General features: G+C 35.0%; 2 protein-coding genes across 6 annotated transcripts in view; one reads left to right on the top strand and one right to left on the bottom strand.

The window, feature by feature from the left end:
- Window positions 1–4,362, top strand: part of LOC100177857 (dipeptidyl peptidase 4-like) — a 5,989-nt gene extending 1,627 nt beyond the window's left edge. The window contains exons 5-18 of one of the 3 annotated variants that reach the window (XM_018811109.2): window positions 67–122; window positions 181–292; window positions 626–777; window positions 968–1,133; window positions 1,355–1,499; window positions 2,411–2,592; window positions 2,678–2,816; window positions 2,878–3,015; window positions 3,076–3,174; window positions 3,234–3,368; window positions 3,422–3,555; window positions 3,610–3,731; window positions 3,790–3,928; window positions 4,006–4,362. In XM_018811109.2, coding sequence (XP_018666654.1) covers window positions 67–122; window positions 181–292; window positions 626–777; window positions 968–1,133; window positions 1,355–1,499; window positions 2,411–2,592; window positions 2,678–2,816; window positions 2,878–3,015; window positions 3,076–3,174; window positions 3,234–3,368; window positions 3,422–3,555; window positions 3,610–3,731; window positions 3,790–3,928; window positions 4,006–4,266 — 1,980 coding nt within the window. In that variant the 3' untranslated portion in view covers window positions 4,267–4,362. The remainder of the gene's footprint in view (window positions 1–66; window positions 123–180; window positions 293–625; window positions 778–967; window positions 1,134–1,354; window positions 1,500–2,410; window positions 2,593–2,677; window positions 2,817–2,877; window positions 3,016–3,075; window positions 3,175–3,233; window positions 3,369–3,421; window positions 3,556–3,609; window positions 3,732–3,789; window positions 3,929–4,005) is intronic. The other 2 variants (XM_026833717.1, XM_026833718.1) reach the window with 2 other exon arrangements.
- Window positions 4,363–5,385: 1,023 nt separating this feature from the next.
- Window positions 5,386–21,215, bottom strand: LOC100182555 (protein turtle homolog A). Of its 3 annotated transcripts, XM_026833613.1 has the most exons (24): window positions 20,952–21,215; window positions 18,963–19,139; window positions 17,569–17,616; window positions 16,768–16,938; window positions 12,733–12,875; window positions 12,525–12,654; window positions 12,361–12,466; window positions 12,100–12,281; window positions 11,026–11,174; window positions 10,709–10,966; window positions 10,343–10,502; window positions 10,168–10,279; window positions 9,920–10,095; window positions 9,396–9,863; window positions 9,178–9,339; window positions 9,068–9,110; window positions 8,145–8,227; window positions 7,766–7,930; window positions 6,587–7,679; window positions 6,127–6,499; window positions 5,940–6,066; window positions 5,767–5,868; window positions 5,642–5,709; window positions 5,386–5,579 (listed from the first exon to the last, which is right to left on the bottom strand). In XM_026833613.1, the coding sequence occupies exons 1-19, from the start codon at window positions 21,007–21,009 to the stop codon at window positions 6,772–6,774; spliced, it is 3,699 nt and encodes a 1,232-aa protein (XP_026689414.1). In that variant the 5' UTR covers window positions 21,010–21,215; the 3' UTR covers window positions 5,386–5,579; window positions 5,642–5,709; window positions 5,767–5,868; window positions 5,940–6,066; window positions 6,127–6,499; window positions 6,587–6,771. The 3 variants fall into 3 exon arrangements, with proteins under 3 accessions (XP_026689414.1, XP_018666917.1, XP_026689415.1); XM_018811372.2 differs by lacking the exon at window positions 17,569–17,616; XM_026833614.1 differs by lacking the exons at window positions 16,768–16,938; window positions 17,569–17,616; window positions 18,963–19,139; window positions 20,952–21,215 and adding an exon at window positions 13,227–13,325.
- Between the last annotated feature and the right edge of the window lie 86 nt (window positions 21,216–21,301).

Consider the following 21,301-nt stretch of genomic DNA (forward strand, 5'->3'; position numbering starts at 1 on the left):
GCAAACGGACGTAAGTTGTTCGTAAAACTATCACAAACCTTCAATTAATATATTTTTATATTTTAGGGTTATGCTCATTACGTCAGGACATTCTCATGTGACATTTATGAAATGTCAACTGGGTATAAAACACAAGGTTTCTTAAGTAAGCGAGTAACAATAATCACACATTTTGTGCAGAACGAAACAAAATCTTCCTGAACTTCCGAAAGAAAATCTTCAAAAATTTCAATGGTCTGCCAGTGGTCATGATTTTTCATACGTTTACGAATTCAATATTTATTTGTACAAGGTTAGTCGCATACAATAAAATACTAAGTTTTTTATACTAACACACAGTATGGTAACGTGAGTTATTGTCAAACTGTCGCATCTAAAAGTTAATCTAAAATAAAGTTGTTATGTATTAGGGTGGGAGAAGATGGGATATCTTTTCACTTCATTTTTTCGTTCTATTTGGTAGTAAACAAAAAAGATTCAAATAAATATAAAACCATATACTCGCGACTCCCATATATCGTTTTTTTTTTGTTTGAAACATGATCAGAATACGAAACTGACCATTTTTGGAAAATATATGAAAACGTGATTGTTTTTACACAACATTGTAAAGTTCTTCTCGTAGAATTCTTTCCTTGATCATCATCAAATTACGAGCAATGGCAATGAACAAATGGTGTTCAACGGAATCGCTGATTGGTTGTTTAGTGTTGAAATAACGGACGATGATTCGTTGATGTGGTGGTCACCTGACAGTCAATACTTGGCTTATGCAACGTAATAAATTGTTTACTTTATCTAAAGCAAATTTAATTTTAATCAAGCAAACTCCAATAACGTTGCGTATATTTTTAAAACATGTTATAGTTTTACAGCTATAGGGCAACTATGACATGTTTTATAGAAATTAAATTTCAATTGACTATTGTTTTCGTCCATATAAGGAAATGACCAAACTCTTTTGCAGAATTTATCAAACTGATGTTTTACCATTCGAGTTTGCGGTGTACAACAACTATCAATATCCAGAGATGATAAAATTTCCTTACCCAAAGCCTGGTACACCTATACCGTTTACATCAATTTCTGTGTTGGACTTAAACACTATGATTGTAACAGATCTTACAACATCGGTAAGAATTCGGTGGTTATGCTCATTTGTGTATGTGGAGTTGAACAAAACTTATAAGACTTAAAGTTGAACTTTGTAGTTGAACAAAACTTATAAAAGTCTTATAAGACTTAAACATAAATTAGACTGTTATAATGTAGGAACAGCGTACAGTTTGTTTTAGACTGTAGCTGATATGTACAACATTTATTACATTTGAAAGTCAGAAAAATTTGCTTTTAGGATTTTTCTTCGTGGTCCGACGGTTATTACCTTAACTCAGTAACTTGGCGTGGAAACAGCATATTAAGCCCACTGTGGAAGAACCGAATATCAAACGAAGCTGTGGTGGAAAATTGTGGAAAACCCGATTTCAATTGTTCACATGGTAAGTGTAGAAGACTATGAAGTAATTTAAATGAAAAACCCAATATAAGTTTGGTCTTCATACATTTCGAAACTTTGGTGGTAACTTCACATTTGAGCATTTCTATCAATATACAAATTTTGTTTTTGTTGTTGGTATACTCCCTTAAACTTGTATAATAACAGTAAATTTAAATAACGAAAATTTAAATAAAGTTTATACTTTTTGCCACAAATTGGGTATTGCCATACTCTATTTCGCTCGAGCTCTTTCTTATAACTTATCTCCAAGGGCCCATGTCTCAATTTCGAATATATTTTTCATACATCTTGTTATTATATCAGTATATTATGTTCGGATTACCCCTAAGGTATAAAATATTGAGTTAAAACAAACCTTTTAAAGATTGTTAACCCCCACCCTATTATATTTTAGCATACTTTGGGGTTGATTTTATTCTTTATTAAAAGCCCTTCGACCCCTGCCAAGTTTTCTCATGCATACACATATCTCAGTTTTTTTGACAAAACTAAAACACGTTTTAAGAGCCAAACCCAAGTATACGAAATAATTCAGTCTATTTTTATTAAACTACGGTACTGGATTGATAACTCAAACTGGGAAACTACAAATGTAGGCAGTTTTAACATGATTCATCAAGCATTCGAAATGAGCATCTTATTAAGCATATCGTACAAAATCAAGTCCAATTAATTGTATACTAATATATATATATATATATATATATATATTTCGCCTTAATGGCATTGGTAGTTTCTTCTTCAAGGAATCTTCATTATTCACTTGTACTCATATACTTAATTATTCATTTAATGTAGTGTTAGAATAACTTGTTTGTCACCTGTTAGTTTTTATTATCTCTTTCGCTTAATCTTCTACGTGAGTGAGACCCATTAACCTCCCTTCTACAGTTTCTGAAATGATGAGCAAGAGCACGACAGGTTGGTTGGGTCATTACAAAGTTGCTCATATTATTCCCACCAACAATGAAGAGGTTTATTTGACTGTGCGAAGCTTAGACGGTTTCCCGCATATCTCTGTTTTCAACGTTAATGACAATAAGGATGACTGGAGAACATCCGGCGACTTTGAAGTAATGTATAAATATTAATATGCTGGCTAAATGGCGATTAATTTTTTCTCTTGCATATCACATACCATACCATGTGTTTTTGCAGGTGACAGACACAAGCTCGGGGTATTCACCAATTTACTTTTACGATGAAATAAACGATTGGATTTATTTCACAAGTACTGAATTGGAAAGCAAACCAAGTGCAGGATTGCCTCGCATACGTCACATGTGGAGAGTTAAAGGTGTCGTTCGTATAATGGTGTGTTAAAATAAGTACGTGTTTGATTTGATATGTTTGCACAGGTTCCGGTAGCGATAAGACTCGCTTCTGCATCACTTGTTCTCTTAATACGATGTTTATGGACAGATGCAACTGGGTCACACCATCGTTTAGTGTTGATGGGAGTCACGTGGTTATAAATTGTGGAGGATCTGGCAACGGTAAGTTAATGTTAGTTACAAATAAGTATATATATCTAAACGGCAATGCGTTCCATTTAGCTGCGCCTTTATCAACACTTCACAAGAGAAATGCCGGTGGTGATTTTGATTTTGTAAGAGTGGTCGAAGGGAACGAAGATTTAGTTAAAACATTGAATGGTTTGTTTATTATTATTTTAAACAATATGTTGGTAATCTTAAATAGTGTTAATATTCAGATTATTATTTCCGTGAGCGCATCTATGGAAATTTAACTCTACCGGGAATATCAGGGGAATGGTTTTATATGCTTCAACTACCTCCTAATTTTGACGAAAGTAAAAAATACCCAATGTTGGTTCAAGTATACTCAGGTGAAGCTTTTACAACTTTTTTTGGGCACTGTAAACCACATTTTGTGTTTCAGGACCTGCTTACCAGGAGGTCGAAGATCGTTTCGGTGTCAGTTGGAAGGATTACGTCAGCAGCGCTCGTGACGTCATTGTGATGAGTTTCGATGGGAGAGGTACCGGCTTCCGTGGAGATGAAATCATGCACCAGGTTTGTGTTGATGCGTTAATGATTCAAATAAAAATCTTTATCGTTGTACTTAAGGTGTATCGGAAACTTGGTCAGTATGAACCTCACGACCAAATAGCAGCGGCAAAGAAATTAGCAAACGAAAACAGTTTTATTGACGAAACAAGGATGGCTATATGGGGTTGGTCTTATGGAGGGTAAGGAATGTTCTTTGGTTTGTTTTGTACCAAATTACCTTGTCTAATATATTAACAGATATGCAACATCGCGTACGATTGGGGAAGATGTGAATAATGTTTTCAAATGTGGGTTTGCTGTTGCACCAGTTACAAAATGGGAGTACTATCATACCATTTACACGGAGAGATACATGCAACAACCGAAGGACAATCCTGTAAGTACATATAGCAACAAGCATGCATTAACGCATCATAGTAAGTTAGTACATTTCTAAGTAATAATTTTTTTTAGGACGGCTATGAGAAAAGTACTACGCTGCAAGGAATTGAAAGTTTTCGTTCACATCATTACAATCTATTCCATGGAACTAGAGATGAGAACGTTCACTTTCAAAATTCGGCCCAACTCTCCAAGTATCTCATTGAAGGCGACGTAAAGTTTGGAGCTTTCTTCGCTGCTGATGATGATCACAGCATGTCTCGAGTTGACAACGGTTACAAAAATATTTATAAACTACTTACGAGACAAATGGAAATTTGTTTTAACTTGTAGATTTTAACATGATGTTTAATTCTTAAAAGCGGAATTTTGCTAATTCTTTTAATTTTAGACATTTTTGAGATTTTGATTAAATGTTGGAAGTGTATATGGCATTGCTTTGTTTTTGCATGATTAGGTTATGCATATGTAAAAATGAAAATTATTTGAATTATACAGGCTGTCAGGAGTTTTGTTCAGATATTTGAAGATAGTACAGTGAAAATATTAACGTATGATACAGGCAAATAATAAAAAAAATGTTAAATAAAGCATTTTTTCTATATAGGTAAAATATTTGAAATATTAAGATGCTAATTTTAAATGCTCGTTGGATCATGGTAAAAAAAAGTGGTTTGCAACTGTGAACTATTAAACTAGTTTTGTGGAATAATAAAAATATTGTTTCGTACAGTTTATTTTTGTGAAGTAAAATTAGTTTAGCTTTGTAGGAAGATCTATATAGTAGGGTGGGGGGAGATGGGACACCTTTAACACATAATTTCCAAATAGCCTGATCGTGTTTTAAAGATTTAACAACGGTCTGTGGAAGTCGTAAGGATACGGTTTCATAATTCTTTGAATGTTCCGTGTTTACTACCAAATGGAAAAAGAAAACAAAATGAAAAGGTGTCCCAATTCCTCCCACCCTACTATATGTATCATGAGAAAAATAGGTAGGGGTCAACATAGATCAAATTGAGGTTGCAACTAACGCAATCACTACGTTTTAAAATTGTACACATATAGGCATTCATAGTTTATGTAATAAAGAAACTAGCTCAACCAGATAAATTCAGTAGGTTATATACAAGTTGCGAAATCCTATTATTATAGAGTCTTTCGTTTTTTTGTTCTATCTTACCCTTCATAGTTTTGCGGATATTTATTCTCAAACTTTAAAGATTTGTATGTAATTTAACAATTTATATGGGTAATTCTAAGATATTTTAAACCGCCATATGTTTTAAATACTGGGCAATATGTGTTAAAGTGTCCCCTCTTACCCCACCCTACCATTTCTGTAAATTCTACCAAAGTGCAAACTAGAACAATCGATCGTCTTCCCGCGCCCTTTACCGTATAAAACGACCTGTAACTAACGCATACTAATTCATGTCGTCTGTGCGTAGATTTGCGATTTTACTTTTTTTGTATTTTTATTTGCAGGTGAAATGCTTTGTAAAAATGTGGTTTACGCCGATTGATTTTAATTTCTTAAAATAAAATATAAGAAATTTCAATAATCTTCGTCTTTCCCTATAACATCAGTGTCAGGGTTCTTTCTTCTTTGATATTCCATATATTCCTCCTTTAACGCCGCACACCTGTGTACAACGAAATATGCAGCATGAATAAATGCATTATTTTGTAAAAACAAGAAAGTTACCGTTTTTCAATGCTAGCCTTTGTATACGTTACATCGTCAGGAGAAGGACTATCCCAATCTAAGTCATTCTGTAATTTAAATAATATTAAATACACTTGAACGTTACGAGGTATTTGTAAAATTACCTGTGACACTATGTTGCTTCTTGCTTCTTCAGAATTCGAATTATCCGACTGTAAACTCTCATCTTGCGCAATGCCAAATTTTTGCAGTTCAAGCTGCAAATCCTTAAAAAAGGTGCACGGGTTAGTCTTTTTCCAATTGTTTTTTATATGTAGTTTAGTAGTACAATAAGTACCTTTGACACTTTTCCGGTGCTTTTTAGACTTTCAAAATTTCTCATTGCTTCAATGATTTCACTTTCCATTGCGTATTCAGAATCCCATTCATACTTCTCATCTACTGATGACGTATCTTTACGGCACCTAAATATAAATGTGAGTTTGAGAATAGCCATCACTATTACATAATTGTCATGTTTCAACCTTAATTCCAACGATGAAGCATAATTGCTACAGCGAGCATCGGAACGGTCTCGAATGTTCACAGATTTATGGATGATATCAAATGCAGCGTTGCATTTATGCAAGGGTGAATGAATTTGAGCATGGGGAGGAACACGATTGAAACATCGGTTGAGTATTTCTGAATGATGATGACTATGGCTTGTTTTTTCATGATGGTGATAATTTTCATCATACATGAAGCTGTTTCGATGTGATGCGTCTGATGATGAACAGTTTAAACTGTCATACCCGCTGCTACTACCCATCTCTGGAGGACTTTGTTTAAATGAGTGATGAGCAGAATCTGTCATTGATATTTCCTTCCGATGTTCATCACCATGGGGATAATTATCTAAACAAGATAACGAACATTAATGATGAGACTATTCTGTATGAATCAAAACATTTATAAACTAACGGTTTGTAATCGTTTACTTACTTGTCTTGCATATAGGTTTGGCATCAGCTACATTTTCCCGTGAGTTCTGTTGGCGAACAGTGCTTGCGCTTCCCGATGTAAAACTAATACGTTGGTCTGAATCGTTATCCGAGACCAGTAACCCAAGAGTTTCTTCGGATATTGACCGACGAAATAAAATTACATCTTTATTTGTCCTGCTTTGCTTAACCAGTGGATTTAAAGTCGGTAGAGAAGTTGAATACGATAATCGTCGAAGATGTTTTTGTTTTTCTAATGTCATCTTTGATTGTTTGCTGAGTGTCAAAAGAATTGGTAGCTATCAACGGCTGTTGTGTGGATTGCATGTTTCTATTATTACAGGTTGCAAAATCGTTTGCGGTGTTTACGATTAACTGCTGATTGACTTGTCTTGTTGAGAGAGATTTAGTTGAAGGATGCCTTTTGTTCGTTTCGTTTAATCTTAAAACTTCATTGTGGCGTGGGTGTTGAGTTGTGTGATACTTAAAATTTAATGAAGCGGTTGAAGTTGGCCTGAGCCTCGGAAACATAATATGAGATGTCGAACTAATTCGTTTAGTTACCGAATCTGTCGCAGTATCGTTATTTATGTCACGAAGATAAACATATTCTGCTGCTGGACAAGATAGATGTGAGTCTGTGGAATGTAAACTAACGTCAGCACGTGGTGAAAGATGACGTGGTAAATTCAATCCCGGTTCATATGACTTCACCGTTGAGTTCATTAAAGGTAGTGTTCCTCCCATACTAGCGGGATAATTGAAATGCGGTTCCCACTTTCGTGTAGAAAATCTTTGAGCGTTATCTCTGAGATACCGAACTTCTATATTGCTTCTGCTGCAATCAATTTCCAATGTTCCTTCCTCTTCTATGATGCTTTCCTCCACTTCAAACATCTTCGGAGGATTTCTCGAAAGATAAGAGTCGCTGATTGGTCTCATTTTCCTTTCACTTCTTCCAGCTTTCCTCCAAGTCACTTGGTTTGGTTGATCGGGGGAATATGATAGAGATGCATCGGACTTGCGGACATTAGAAACATGGAATTTTCCATCTAGTGATCTCTGAATCGAAGATAATTTGCTTGTTTCTTTACCTAAGCAAGTGAGAAAAAATTAAGACAACAATGCGATGAAAATAATAAATCTAACAATATTTAAGGTGAACCGTAAAACTCTATACCGTGTTGTGACAAACTTTTGCTGCGTTTCACTTTCTTATTTTTCTCAAAGTAGTGTTCTACTTTATGATCATCTCTTCTCTTTTTGTTCTTTTCAATCTTCTTTTTGATCTTCCACAAAACTCCATCATTAATGTTTTCCTCCCTTCGCTCTTTCGTGTACAAAACTACAAAAAAGTGGTTACTAACTAGGTTTTATTAACTAATGTGTAGTCTACATTCTCGTACATAACGTAATCAAACCACTACAGTAAATAGGTTGGTACCAGCAGGCCAATTAAGTTGTTAGATAAAGAATTACCATTTGCCTTTGATTCTAGGTTTTCTAATAAAACAAAAGTAAACCATAAACACTTAATCTTACAAAGTTATTCTGTATACCTGAGCTTTCAGGCGGAGAAAGATCATATTTATAGTTTTCTGATTTTGCAAAATCTTGGTCTTCTTTCCGGTTGGTAAGAAAGCTGAAAATTAAAATGTTGTAGAAACTATGACATACAAATTGTTCAACAAAATACGAAACTAATCACAGGATACCTTATGAACGCTCGAAACATCCTTGTCGTTACTGTACTAAAACTAAATGTGGGCACATATAGAACAACCGTCTTAACTAGTCGGAACCAGTTTGCTAAATTAAGGAACGAATTGGCCTTTACTAAACAACGTCATTCAAATAGTATGTCACCAGCTGCGTCTTTAACAACTAATCAAAAGGTGGGAAAGGACATCTCATTGTTATCTCTATGACGTCATCAAATACAAGTCAAGTTTGTTTAACCTACTGAATAGAACAAACTTGAGAGTTAATCTCTATGGCGACTACGCTAGTGAAGCAAAGAACAAACGGCAATTAACAATCACAAAGGAAAAACGCTTTCGAACTTTGACTTTCCTCATTGTAATGTAGAAAAAAAACAGCCTAACTGTCAAACAACGTAAGCTAGTAAGCACACAGACTTATCTAATCGCACAATGCCAACTAATGAAACCATGCAATTTGTATTATATGCGAGATTGTTTGTGCTGTTGGAACCTCTTATTGCTGCTCATTATACGTGCCATGCTACTGCGACCAAGACATAAAATTTTAACGAAGCTGTTATTCCAGTGGGAATATCTGCCAAAAATCAGTGCAGACAAGCGGAAAATGACGTAATCAAGAAACGTAAGTTTTGTAAATGGCAATCAGGGTAAAACTATAAACGATCGAAAGGCAAAGTGACTCTTTGGCAAGATGTTGGTGTTTTTGGACATTTTTGTTAAAGATATATGTTAAAAGTAGATGACAAAACAGAATATACCTTTTTACGGCATCTTCCTTTAAGTAGCTCGTTTGTTGAAGTGCTAAAAAAGAAGTTAAGTATTTTAATATAAGTATTTCCTAAAATCAACATGCTTAACCTGCACTAACCCGAAGTTGCTCCGTGTCGGTGATGCCAGTATCCGATAGCAATGGCAATGGTTACAAATATAAATATAGATCCGGTTATAACGCCGGATATCAAGCCAGCATTCGCGATGGATGAGGAAGCATAATTCCCAATAGGTGAAGCGGGGAGGTACACCGAAAGCCCTGAAAGCATGTAAAATGAATTAAAAAATGCAGGAAAAGTGTTGGAAGCAACTGACCTTCGGTGCTCACGGTGACGTATTGGCTTGGCAATCCGTATGATTCGCTGGTAACGGATAAAACACGAAATCGATAAATCGCATTCTGCACCAGACTACCAGCTGGTATGCCGTATGAAGTCGTATTAGCGGCTACCGCATTTAAGATTGTCCATGCATTTGAATCCGATTCTGTTAATTGTCCTTTTACGATCACTGGTGATGAGATCGAATTCCTTCTCAATCGTGCATTGCTCATTGTTTCTTTGGATCGATTTTCTATAGATTTATCAAGAGGGGCAGCTTCATCAGGATTATTGTTTTGTTTTTGAAATTCGACCAAGAAACCTAGCAAACTAATAGATGGTGGGAGCGTAGGTGGTTTCCATGATAACACAATTATCTCTGATTCGATGTAATATTGAAGGTCACGAGGTGGCGGTATTGCGACGTGTGTAACAGATGCAAGGCTCTTGTTCTTAGTAATCACTGATAAATAAAATAACGTCAAACGTCACGCCGTATTGTTCATAGATGATATTTACCTTTAGTTTTCTTGGTGACAGTTCTGCTAAAAGGACCACTACCAAGAACATTTTCCGAGAGTAATGAAAATTGATAAACTGTTCCTGGTTCGAGACGACTTACAGTCGCCACCTTGCGACCTCCTTCAACATAAGACGTTGACCACGTATGGTCGCCCTGTTCAGCTTTTTTATACCTAGTAATATTAGTACATGTTTAGTGAGTAAAAAACAAATGTTGTTCATTGAAAAACAACGAGTATACGCACCAGATCATGAAATGTTGCGGGTAACCACCGTCATATCCAGGCACCCACTTGACAGTCGCGTTGCTCGATGACGTCGCAACTGTAACCTCACTCGCAGCATGTGGTGTTGTATCTGTATAAAGACATAAAGTAGGGGGGGATACAAATCATTCAATGCAATATTTAATCAACGTACATTTCACATTAATTGTCGTATTAGTAGTTACATTCGCTACAGCATTGGAAAGAACACATTGCCATATTCCGTTATCAGATTTGGAAACAGAGGTAATGAAGAGACTGCTATGATTTCGTGAGACACGGTCACCGTTGAAGTAATCATTTTCTGCTTCCACCTTTAGCAAAATTACGTTAGTGGGTTTCGTGTTAACGCCTAAACGTCCGTTTTTGTCGTAATGATAAATAAAGTTTTTGTGATTTTTTTTTGTGACAACTATAGACAATAGTTTGTAACTAATTCAAATAGCAAAATTATCTAACAATAAAAGACACTTTTTAATATATAAAAAAAATATATTAAATGTTTTATTTCGATATTTACTTTTCGCCAGGTCACAGTTGTCGGGGGGTCACCGTTTCCGTAGCATGACGCAATAAAAGGCTTCCCGATTTCCAGTTCATATTGCGTTTCAGGTTTAGCAATAAATTGCGGAGGATTTTTTACAACTAGTCGCATTTTTGGAGACTCTCCTCCCGTCCCCAATATGTTATAAGGTGTACATGAGTAAAGACCTTCATCAGATTGCTGGATGGCCTTAAATATGAGATCTCCCGAGATATTTACAAATACACGATCACCCTGTGAATTAAACATATGTTATTACCTTAAAACATTATACAGCTCTGTCCAAATGTTACCCCGTTGTTGCCACTTCCAACGCTGTTTCCGTTCTTCCTCCACGTTACACTACTGACCTCCGGTTCAGCTATCGATGGGCAACGTAAAATTAAAGGAAGGGAAATTCCAGCGAAGTTAATTGGCGGCATATCGACCACTTGGGCGGCATCTAGTAAAACAAATCGTTTTGATATCTTTCAACGATGTTAAAGGTTAACTGTGTTTTGTGACTTCTGCTACTATAGAGAAGAAAGCAAATACACCAATCTAAAGACATGGGGCAATATTGGCGACATTACAAAATTAGGATAAACTATAGTTTTCAATCTAATTTTGTGACAGTATGATTATTCGAAGGCATTTTGATCAGCAATAACCGCAGCACAGCCTTGTTTTTTTTGTAATTAGCGATTTAGGCAAATTGAATGATATTAAATATTAATATATCGAACAATAATAGACTGGCTATATCAGATAAGCAATAATGACACCGGGACGGGTGGTTTTGTTTATATCTCGTTAAGATAACGAAATTGGCTAAAAGGGTCTAAAATAAGTCAAGTAAACGAGCGCTTTGAGCGAAGGGTTTGGCGTGAGATCCAACCCGTGTTACTCTGGTCTCGCCTTCGAAGGTTGTCAGAATCGACACGACCGCAACAGCATTCTGACTACTTAGAAATGGACGCACTTGACAGCCCTCGACCCCAATAATTGATTTTGGCGTGAACGAGTCACTAGATTCATAGAGCGCAATATGGCATAGAAAATTCCCTGAGCGGCAAAATGTAATATGTGCGTGTCAGATCGAGCGTTGAATTTGATTAAGGCGCAAGAGTAATTGCACTAAACACATACCAGGGTATTATATGCGCTGCTCCCTCCGCGCACAGGCACAGCGCATGCATTAACTCATTGTAGGATTCTTGTCTTTGTCGTTATAAAACATGGATTCTAATGGCCGTACTATTACTAAATTGAAACAAATATTTTTCGAAAATAAACCACGGCGCAGGTTTGGGGTTGCCTATTAATACAGATTTATTAACAAACTTGCGTATATAACTCAGTGTTTCTACATTACACATCAAACTTACATTGAACTACAAGCCGTGCAGTCACACGTGGTGCAATCCCAAAATCGTTCGCAGCCTCACAACTTATATTTCCGGTGTCTTCTTTGCTAACACTCTCAATTTCGAATGTTCCGTCGTTAAATGTTCTGAACCGGCCGCGTAACTGTGGGCAACTACCAACCTCCAACCCATTGAAAAACCAACTGCGTGTATAGAGGAATAAATCAGTAATATTCGGTTTAATAGGTAGATTAATTTAAGTGTTTAAGCTTCTGTAATGACCTGTAGCTTATATCAGCTGGATATCCTTCTGCTTTGCAGTAAAAAAAAGCGTCTTGTTCTTCTTTTGCATCAAGATCTTTCGGAGATACCGTAATTTCAGGCGGGGCTGGAAGATAACTTGATGATATTTCATTTATTTTAGTACAACCGTATCCGTAGTTTACCTTGTACAAACACAGATGTCGTATGTTCTACTTGGCCCTGTGGGTTTCTGCCCTGGCATTCATAGTTGCCACGATGTGACGTAGTCAGTGATCTAACGAGAAGTTTTCCTCCGTTGATTTTAATCCCATTCTACAAAAGTGAGTTTTAATAACGAATAAAGTATCAGCAAAAATCTGAAAATCCTAAGAAAACTGTAATGATTCCAACCTCGCCGTTTTGCAACAACCAGCCATCCTTCCTCCATGTGACGTCAGGAGGGGGTTTCCCGACAACACGACATTGCAGAAGTAACGATTCACGAACACGAGCCACGGTTGAGGGTGGTGGGGTCGATTTAAAGGCAGGGGGCGCTGAGGTAAATAAAAGAAAATTGTTTTTTTAAATTATTTTTCAATGAACACATATTTTCAAATAAACTTGCTCAAAGCAAAATACGAATTTATTACAAAAAGCCAATTAATTTATTTGTAAGTAATAAAAATTACTGTTTAGACATTATACGAAAACATGTTTTAACAACAGCAACGACAAATAAATTATAATTTACAGAAGACTAATTCAAAAGTCATAAATATTAATTTAAACACCGACTGAATTATTAACACGATATATGTTACAAATCAACTTAATTGGTTTGTGGTTTAAGCGGCTAAAGCGTGGTATGTATGGCTTATACATATATAGTTATATGGTTTATATACCTGAATAACAAATAACAAAGCTGGTCAAGAATACTTGAAGAAATAAACAGTTCATGATATTTAATTTTAATTTTGTATAATGTAAGCTAAACACCTGCATATAATAACAACTATAAACCCATATTTTGACTAACTGGACGCAGTGACTATAACAGGCCCTGCATTGATCTAAAACGTTTAATTTTGGACGAAATATGCAAATCCTAAATTATATCCTCATCTTTATGCGAAACATTGCATTGATTGATATGGAGTCTACACAAACAATCGTCTTCCATAAGTCAATAGTTTGCATTCAACCCCTGGTGACTAACCATCGATCGTAGATCTAATTATTTCGACTCGATTTAAAGGGAACTGATCCGACTTCAAAAAAATTTAGTTTCACGCTGCGAAATTAAACATCAAATAATAAAACTTTCCTTTCATATTTCGGCTTTAATAAATTCATTAACAAAATCACGTAGAAAGTTTACTGCTGTTTAAATAAAAGATAACTTCCTAAAGAAAAATGTCTCATCCACACATTGATTTTTCAACAACGTAGAGTAACGAATGCTTCTACAATGTTGATATTCGCAACTCCTAGTATTATGAAATATGGAGCTATCAGTGAAGAATCGATGGAGTGGAATCTTATGTCCTTCTAATCGACACGATAATGCGCCATCACGAACTACCAGTAGTTAACAGCAACATTTTTTACTTTACTGGCTTAGTTTACAAGTTAGGTAAATGAGTTGTAGTTTCTGTTAGCCTGACACAAACCTGATGCTTTTAACCGTTTACGGTTTATATATTGCCCTGCAACACCAAAGCAAAAATAAACTCTACAGTCCATCTACACAGAACGAATTCTCTCTAACACGTGCGAACACATGTTAATATTTCACTCCAGCATCCCTATTAAAAACGCTGATAAAAGAGCTTTCGGCAAGTTCAAACAAAACGTCTTCACTGCAAAATATCGACCTCCTATACCCGGTTACTATTTCAACAATATGCTGAATGCTGCATTTACCACCTTCCATACCCACATATATCTCGAGCCATTTCCACAAACATGACTACATGTAGAAAGAAACTCAAGAGTAATGAGCTAGTTCTGTCTTACAAGCAGTCTTGCGGTCTGAATAATTAAGTAGCACTACACGCCTCTTTTGAGTTGAAGCGAACGCTTTGACAACTAACAAAAGCTCAAAAGAATAGTCTTCGCTAGTTCGGTCTTAAAAACCTCTTTTCTTGAGTTTAAATTTCGCTTCTAATGTCACTAAACGAACAAAGAAAACTTCGACCAATTGAAAGCAAAATTCTATATCGAAAAAAAAACTTTAACAAAACTCTCATATAACTTGAAAATGGTGACATCACTCAGACATCAGAAAATAATGACGTCATAATTAATCCAGTACAAATAAAATCATGTGGAAATTTTACCACGACATAAAACTTAAGTGCGGAGTTAGTTAGCTCTTACAAAGTAGAACCTAATGACGTAAGTTATAATTTCGGATCGTTCATAATACAATTAAAAACAACGTCGAGCATGGGAATTTTACAAATCAAATCGGAATATATTCATATAGATTACATCACCGGTGAAACGAAAAACCTTGCTACCCAGTTCTAAGCTGTTATACTGAGCGAAGCCAGCATCACGCAAATGAAAATCCTTCCTTTTTTAATAACGACCAACGATCGGTTAATCCACCTGCAATATTTACTCTTGCGTGGTCGCTCGCTTTGGCCGAAATCGAAATTCATTGCATGAAACATTACAAATTTCGATCGAACTAATTATGAATATCACAAGCAGTTCGTTTACATTGCATATTTTCGATACGGGTTTCATTAAGAATTCCCAGACGACCTAAAATTTGCATCAGATCTTGAAACAAATTAAAACCAACACAACTATAATGTCCGCTACACGTGGTGCTGGTAAATATGCCACACCTTTGTTAATCCTAAACTTGAAGTTACACTTGAGGTGTTACCATGCCAACTACACTGATGGTAAAAACTACCAAGTGGCAATTGTGTTGTCACAATAAGTTCTGTTTTGCTGCGTTCTGTTTTTCGAGTGTTAACATTCACTTGAATCGAGTGTCTCATAACGTTTCAACATTCTGTTCTCGAAACGAACTAGACAAAAGACACCAATCTGGGTGGAAATATACATCCAGAGTCACATATGTGTTCCTCGTACAAGTAAGATGATTGATCACATCTAATACACATGGAGTATCTATCACCAATCAATCAATATTAAAATTATCACAACATCTCTCGAAAACGCGTCAGGATTACGCTAAATCTTTTTTGCTTCGACCGACGTTTTTACAAACGAGGACACAAGCGATTTCTGCTGCGTTGGCAATCCTATTATAGCACGGGTTCGTAAATATTTCGACACAAGTCACTTTTAACTAACCGTACCTTTTAAAAATAATAACAAATGAAAACTTCGTAATCAACTTCTATCAGAAAAAATGTTGAATTGTTAACTCACAGAAAATGCTGGCGTGACAAGAAAAAAGTCTGCGTCAAAATTAAACAGATAAAAAGGCTAAAAATGTTTATAACGCCAACAATTTATTTTTTCATCTTTTTTCCCACCCCCTTAAAAACATCCCAAACCCTAGTTTAAAATATCCCTCAGATATAATAACACCATCTCAATACGAATAAATCAGTGTGTCGTATGTATATTAGGTTGGGGTAAGATGAGACACTTAAGCACACATTTCGCAATATTTCAAAATCAAAACGTATGATGGTTTTGGATGATACCATGACTTAGAACTAACATTTCTTTTTTACTTGGCAACGTTTTAAAGAAAGGTATTAAATCATATAACAAACTAATTAGCGGTTCGTATATATACTAGGTGATGTTTTGACGATTTGCATACAGGGGGGGTAAGATGGGACTGTTTAAAACAAAATATTATTTTTCGCTGATGAGATTTTAAAAAGTATCCATCTTACCCCATGTCCCATGGTACCCCATCCTATTATATCCGTCCCAATGCGTAGCGGGCAACGATAACAAAATCTTCGACAGAATTGCTTTTTCGAGCCAATAACAGTATACGTCGAAATCTCTAATCAATTGTGCCACGGTGTTGGCAACACAATTTTTCGTTGATCGCAAATTTTAATGTAGTGTTAACAAATCATTAACTTTTAACTGTGGTCATTAATTTGTAACTTCATTTATAGTTGGATTTTAACTAGTGCGGGGTTAGTTATTTTAAAATCAATTGCTACTGAGAGGGCCATTCCAAAATACATAGACGTTGGGTTGTATAACCATGACATTAAAGTCAGTACCACATATATGTATGTAGGTATGTCTAATATTTATATAGAAGACACTTGTTGAACTGTGATTACTGTTTAACTAAAATGGCAGAAAAAGATAAACTGCTCTATTTTAAGTCACACCGAAAAATAATTAGCTGAAATTAAATACTTTACTTTTGTAAACAGATTTATTTTACTTAAAATAACTTCGTTATACGATAAAGTAACTAACCGGTTACGTAAAGTTTGGTAAGTGTTCCATTAGATGGGTGAACTAGAGTTCCGTTTGAACTTTCCACAGCATGTTTGAAATAATATGCACGACACTCGTACCATCCTTCGTCCTCTAGTTTTACTTTTTGTATCCGTAAGGTGGCAGTGTTGGATAGCAGTGACATGCGTCCTGTTGCGTTTAAAACAATAAAATACGAAAACCAATATTTGAAACGACATTTTAACATGAGAGAACAGCATTATAAATGGACATGAGTGATGTTGTCGAAAAATCAGTTGTCAAAAAAGTTACTAGCAGAGAATTAATGAATGTGCACGTTGGTATGAATTATATCGAGGAAAATGTAACGTCTTATGTCTAAGCGTAGCGGGTGTAACACACAAGTGACTTTTATATATAATTATAAAGTGTATCACATACTTCTTAGAGTATTGTGATTATAGAGGGGTGGTTAAATAACAACAGCGCAAAAAAGTAAATCAAAGTTGAAACGTACATCATACTTGGTTAAATTTTAAATTTTAAAGCTATTTTTTTCCTTGTAGACACATTAACAAACACTGCATTAGCGTCGTATTAACATGCGCTGAAATACATGCATTTAATGGTGGCAAAAAATGTGGATCGTTTACATTTATAACCAACACTATACGTGGGTTTAGAAAACTTTCTATAAAGGAATAATACAACACAAAAACACAACAAGAAATATTTTTCTTGACAAGCAGCTTATGCCAATACAAAGCCTTACATGCTGCACAATATCACAAACATATCAGACATGAAATAGAAACAAACCTTTAGTTTTCTCTTGGCCATTAACACCATTTGCTAAGGACTCCAAAACTATGTTTAAGTTTAATGTTAACTATATGCATGAAAACCAATTTGAACTATAGTAGGGTGGGGTAAGATGGGATAAGTATGCACATATTGCCCAATATTTTACCCATTAAAATACAAGACGTTTTTCGGTAATACGACGCCTTTATTAATTGAGCGCACCTATATTAAAACACTCGATCGCTTCGCACTCTATAGGTGTTATATTTTGCAATTCGAACACAGTCGGATAAATTTTCAGGACAGATTTATGTTTGTTTTGATTAATTTATGAATTATTTATCATAAATACACGTAAATAACACTAAATAATATTGCACGCTTTGAAAATCAAGCTTAAAGATGCATTTTCTTGCACAGGTATAGACTCTATAGAGTGAGTTATTCTTATTGTATGAAGAATTGGTATTAGTTGAATAATAATGGGAATTGCTCGAACATCAATTGATAAATCATGTATTTCATAAATGCATGTTAAGTTATATTTAAAAATTCCACTAAGTTATAACAATATTTTTGGCAAATTGTATAATCCGATGCTTAAATTTGCACAAGTTTTTATATTACAATATTATTATACAGCTTATGCGTATAATGCAACAAAAATTACTGTTTGCACTGTTCTTTTTGTCACGTAAACTTTATATAACAGAGTGGGGTAAGATGGGACACTTTTTACTTTATTTTCTCGTTCCTTTTGGTAGTGAACAAAAAATATATTATGGATTATAAAACCGTATTCTCACGACTCCTTTAGACCGTTGTCAATTGTTTAAAATCCGATCCCATATTGCCCCAAATCTATTTTATCATGTCCTATCTCAGTTTTTTATTCAAAATCTTTTTTTTAAAGAGATAAAATCAAACTGAACAAAATATTAAACAAAATTAAATTGAAAGAAAAATTTTGGCCTATATTTTTAATAAACTACAATGCTCGATTGATGATTCTTGCAAACGACATTATTTCGGCAGTTTTAATATATGTTTTAGCGACCATTTAAAATTAGCACCTTATTATGACGCCTTTTATAAATATTAAAAGATACATTTTCCATTTATTACTGATTTTAATAGTTGAAAACTGTAATCGGCTTTGGCGTGCTCTTTATATGGTCATCGTATACTTAAGTATAAAATGAAGTATAATACTTAAGTATAATGCTTAAGTATAATACTTAAGTATAATACTTAAGTATACGATGATATGGTCAGAAAAATACTCTGCAGATTTTTTATGTATTTATAAACAGGGGCGTGAGAAAGAAATTTTAAAAGGTGTGCCGCTTTACCCCTTGTTTCTCTTTGCCCCACCCTATTAGATTGATTTATAAAGTAAGTTATTTAACCTTTAAAGTGAGGATTGACATGCGGCGGGTATTTTCCTATTTTGATAAAGACTGGAACAGGCCTGTCCTGACGTAACCATTCTATGACGTGGGGGAGATCTTGATCGTTTCGTGAACTAGGACAAGGTAACAATGCTGTGGCTCCAACGCTTACTGATATCAGACCCCTTGTTTCAACTGAAAGTATAAACTGTTTGTTTTTTAAAAAAAGTTCTTACAAAAAAAAGAAGATAAACTTAGCGGTTAAATTAATTTTATGAACCGACTGATAGAAATGGAATTGATTATAACCGCTTATCTTTGCCCAAGCACCGACATAAATAAATGATGTTCTAACGACACGTTGAAAGGAAATCCTTAAATATTTTACGACTTTTCTTCTCCGACGCAGCAATCCTCAATAAGATTGTTGGCAGCTGATGACCCACGATTGAGTATGTTGGATATGTCCAAACAATATTTAATCAAGTTTTATTTTAATTGGCATCATTTTTATAAATAATCTTTCGTTTTATGTAGTTAAACTTATTGTAATGGCCAATGATTTATTTAATTGCAGTGTAAAAATATTCGCTTGCATATAAAATGAAGAACAAATAATCTTCGTGGGAAAACCATCAGTGATAGACTGCGTCCATCAAAGCTCATGTTGCAGAAAGAAAATGCTGTTGTGTGACAGCGGTAGTCTCATTATTAATTTAACATTTAGTAAGCTTACGTTATTAAATTGCTATAAAAATTTAACAATGAAACCAAAATATTAAGTCCCTTTATTTTAATAAAATATTTACGTCCGATCAAGTTGTTGATAACGATCTATACGAATTCAGGTAAAATATCAAGCGCTTCAGTGCTTTTGAATGACGGATCGTGTACAAAACTTTGGCTTGAAAATAGGCTAGCTTTTTGAGCGGTATTATATTGTAAATACGGTAGCCGACATTCGAACAAAGAAATTCTGTCTTGCCTTGCTTTTTCGGCCCTAAGGTTTATGGGAACGGAGTTCTGCCCTGTTTTCAATATCCATAGTGAAGTTAAGACTTTAAAAAACTTCAATTTGTTTGCTTTGTTGCAAAAGCAAATATTGAAATCACAACAATAAAAAAACGTTGCCCTATATTTCGATTAAAGAAATACGTGTTCCAGTGTTACTGTAACAAACATTTAGGTCAAGAAGGTTTCGTTACCACATTTCTCAAATTTTTAGTGTGTTACGTACTCCCTGTGTTCGCTATTTTTGTTAAACTGAGTAAAAATGTCCCGAATCACTTATCAATTATTGAATATAACATTTTATTAAATGTTAAATGAATCGATCAGTCAATAACCTAGCTATGCAGTTCCAAATTTAAGTGAAAAAGATTACGATAAATATAGATACCATTATATAACAAATACTGTATGGTGATATTATGAACTCAAGGGTGTAATTTTGTTGTGGTAGTGTCGTAAATCCATTAAAATTCGGCGCAAAATATTGATCTATGTCTATGAAACATATCCTCCGGTCGCGAAGTGATAATTGTACGAAGGAAGGGATACAGCTGTGAAAAACCGCGACAGTTATACAGAACGAAACCCGCAGATTTTCATGTTCGTTCATTGAACGAAACCTTCAATGATGCGACTTCGTGTCCCGGCGTAAGAAACATGTTAATGATTTATAACACACAGGGGTCTACTAACGCGTGTTGGCGTAAAACCACGATGGCGTTCATAGACAATTTATAACAGATTTTGAAAGCATCACTTTATTGCAATATAGTAGGATGGGCGAAGATGGGACACCTTTAACACATAATTTCCAAATAACCTGATCTTGTTTTAAAGAATTAACAACGGTCTGTGGAAGTCGTAAGAATACGGTTTCATAATTCTTTGAATGTTTTTTGTTTACTACCAAATGGAAAGAAAAAATAAAATGAAAAGGTGTCTCATCTTCCCCCAACCCTACTATATATCCTGAAAAAAAATTATATACAACCTCACCTGACAAAAGAATCCAGAATATAGTTCCAACCAACAGGGCTTGACTTTGTCCATTCATTTAACACTGTTGTTTCAACAATTTGAGTTTTTAAAATAAGCAACAAAAGTCAGATAGACTTTCCAATTCGGTGGTTCAGGTGTTGACCTATAGATCACTCTAGTTCTGCACACACATTTTTCACTATACCTTTATGGGACCAATAATATTTGAAAGCACGAGCTAAACTTGGGTTGTCTTCCTATACAACCTGTACCAAAATGCCCAGCGAATAAAAATACGTCCGTGATAAATATCACCTACAAGACGCTGCCTTTCGTTTTCTCTTTCTTCCTCTCGAGTGCGATTTTTA

The sequence above is a fragment of the Ciona intestinalis genome, chromosome 3, assembly GCF_000224145.3.
Source record: "Ciona intestinalis chromosome 3, KH, whole genome shotgun sequence".
Taxonomy (NCBI): Eukaryota; Metazoa; Chordata; class Ascidiacea; order Phlebobranchia; family Cionidae; genus Ciona; species Ciona intestinalis.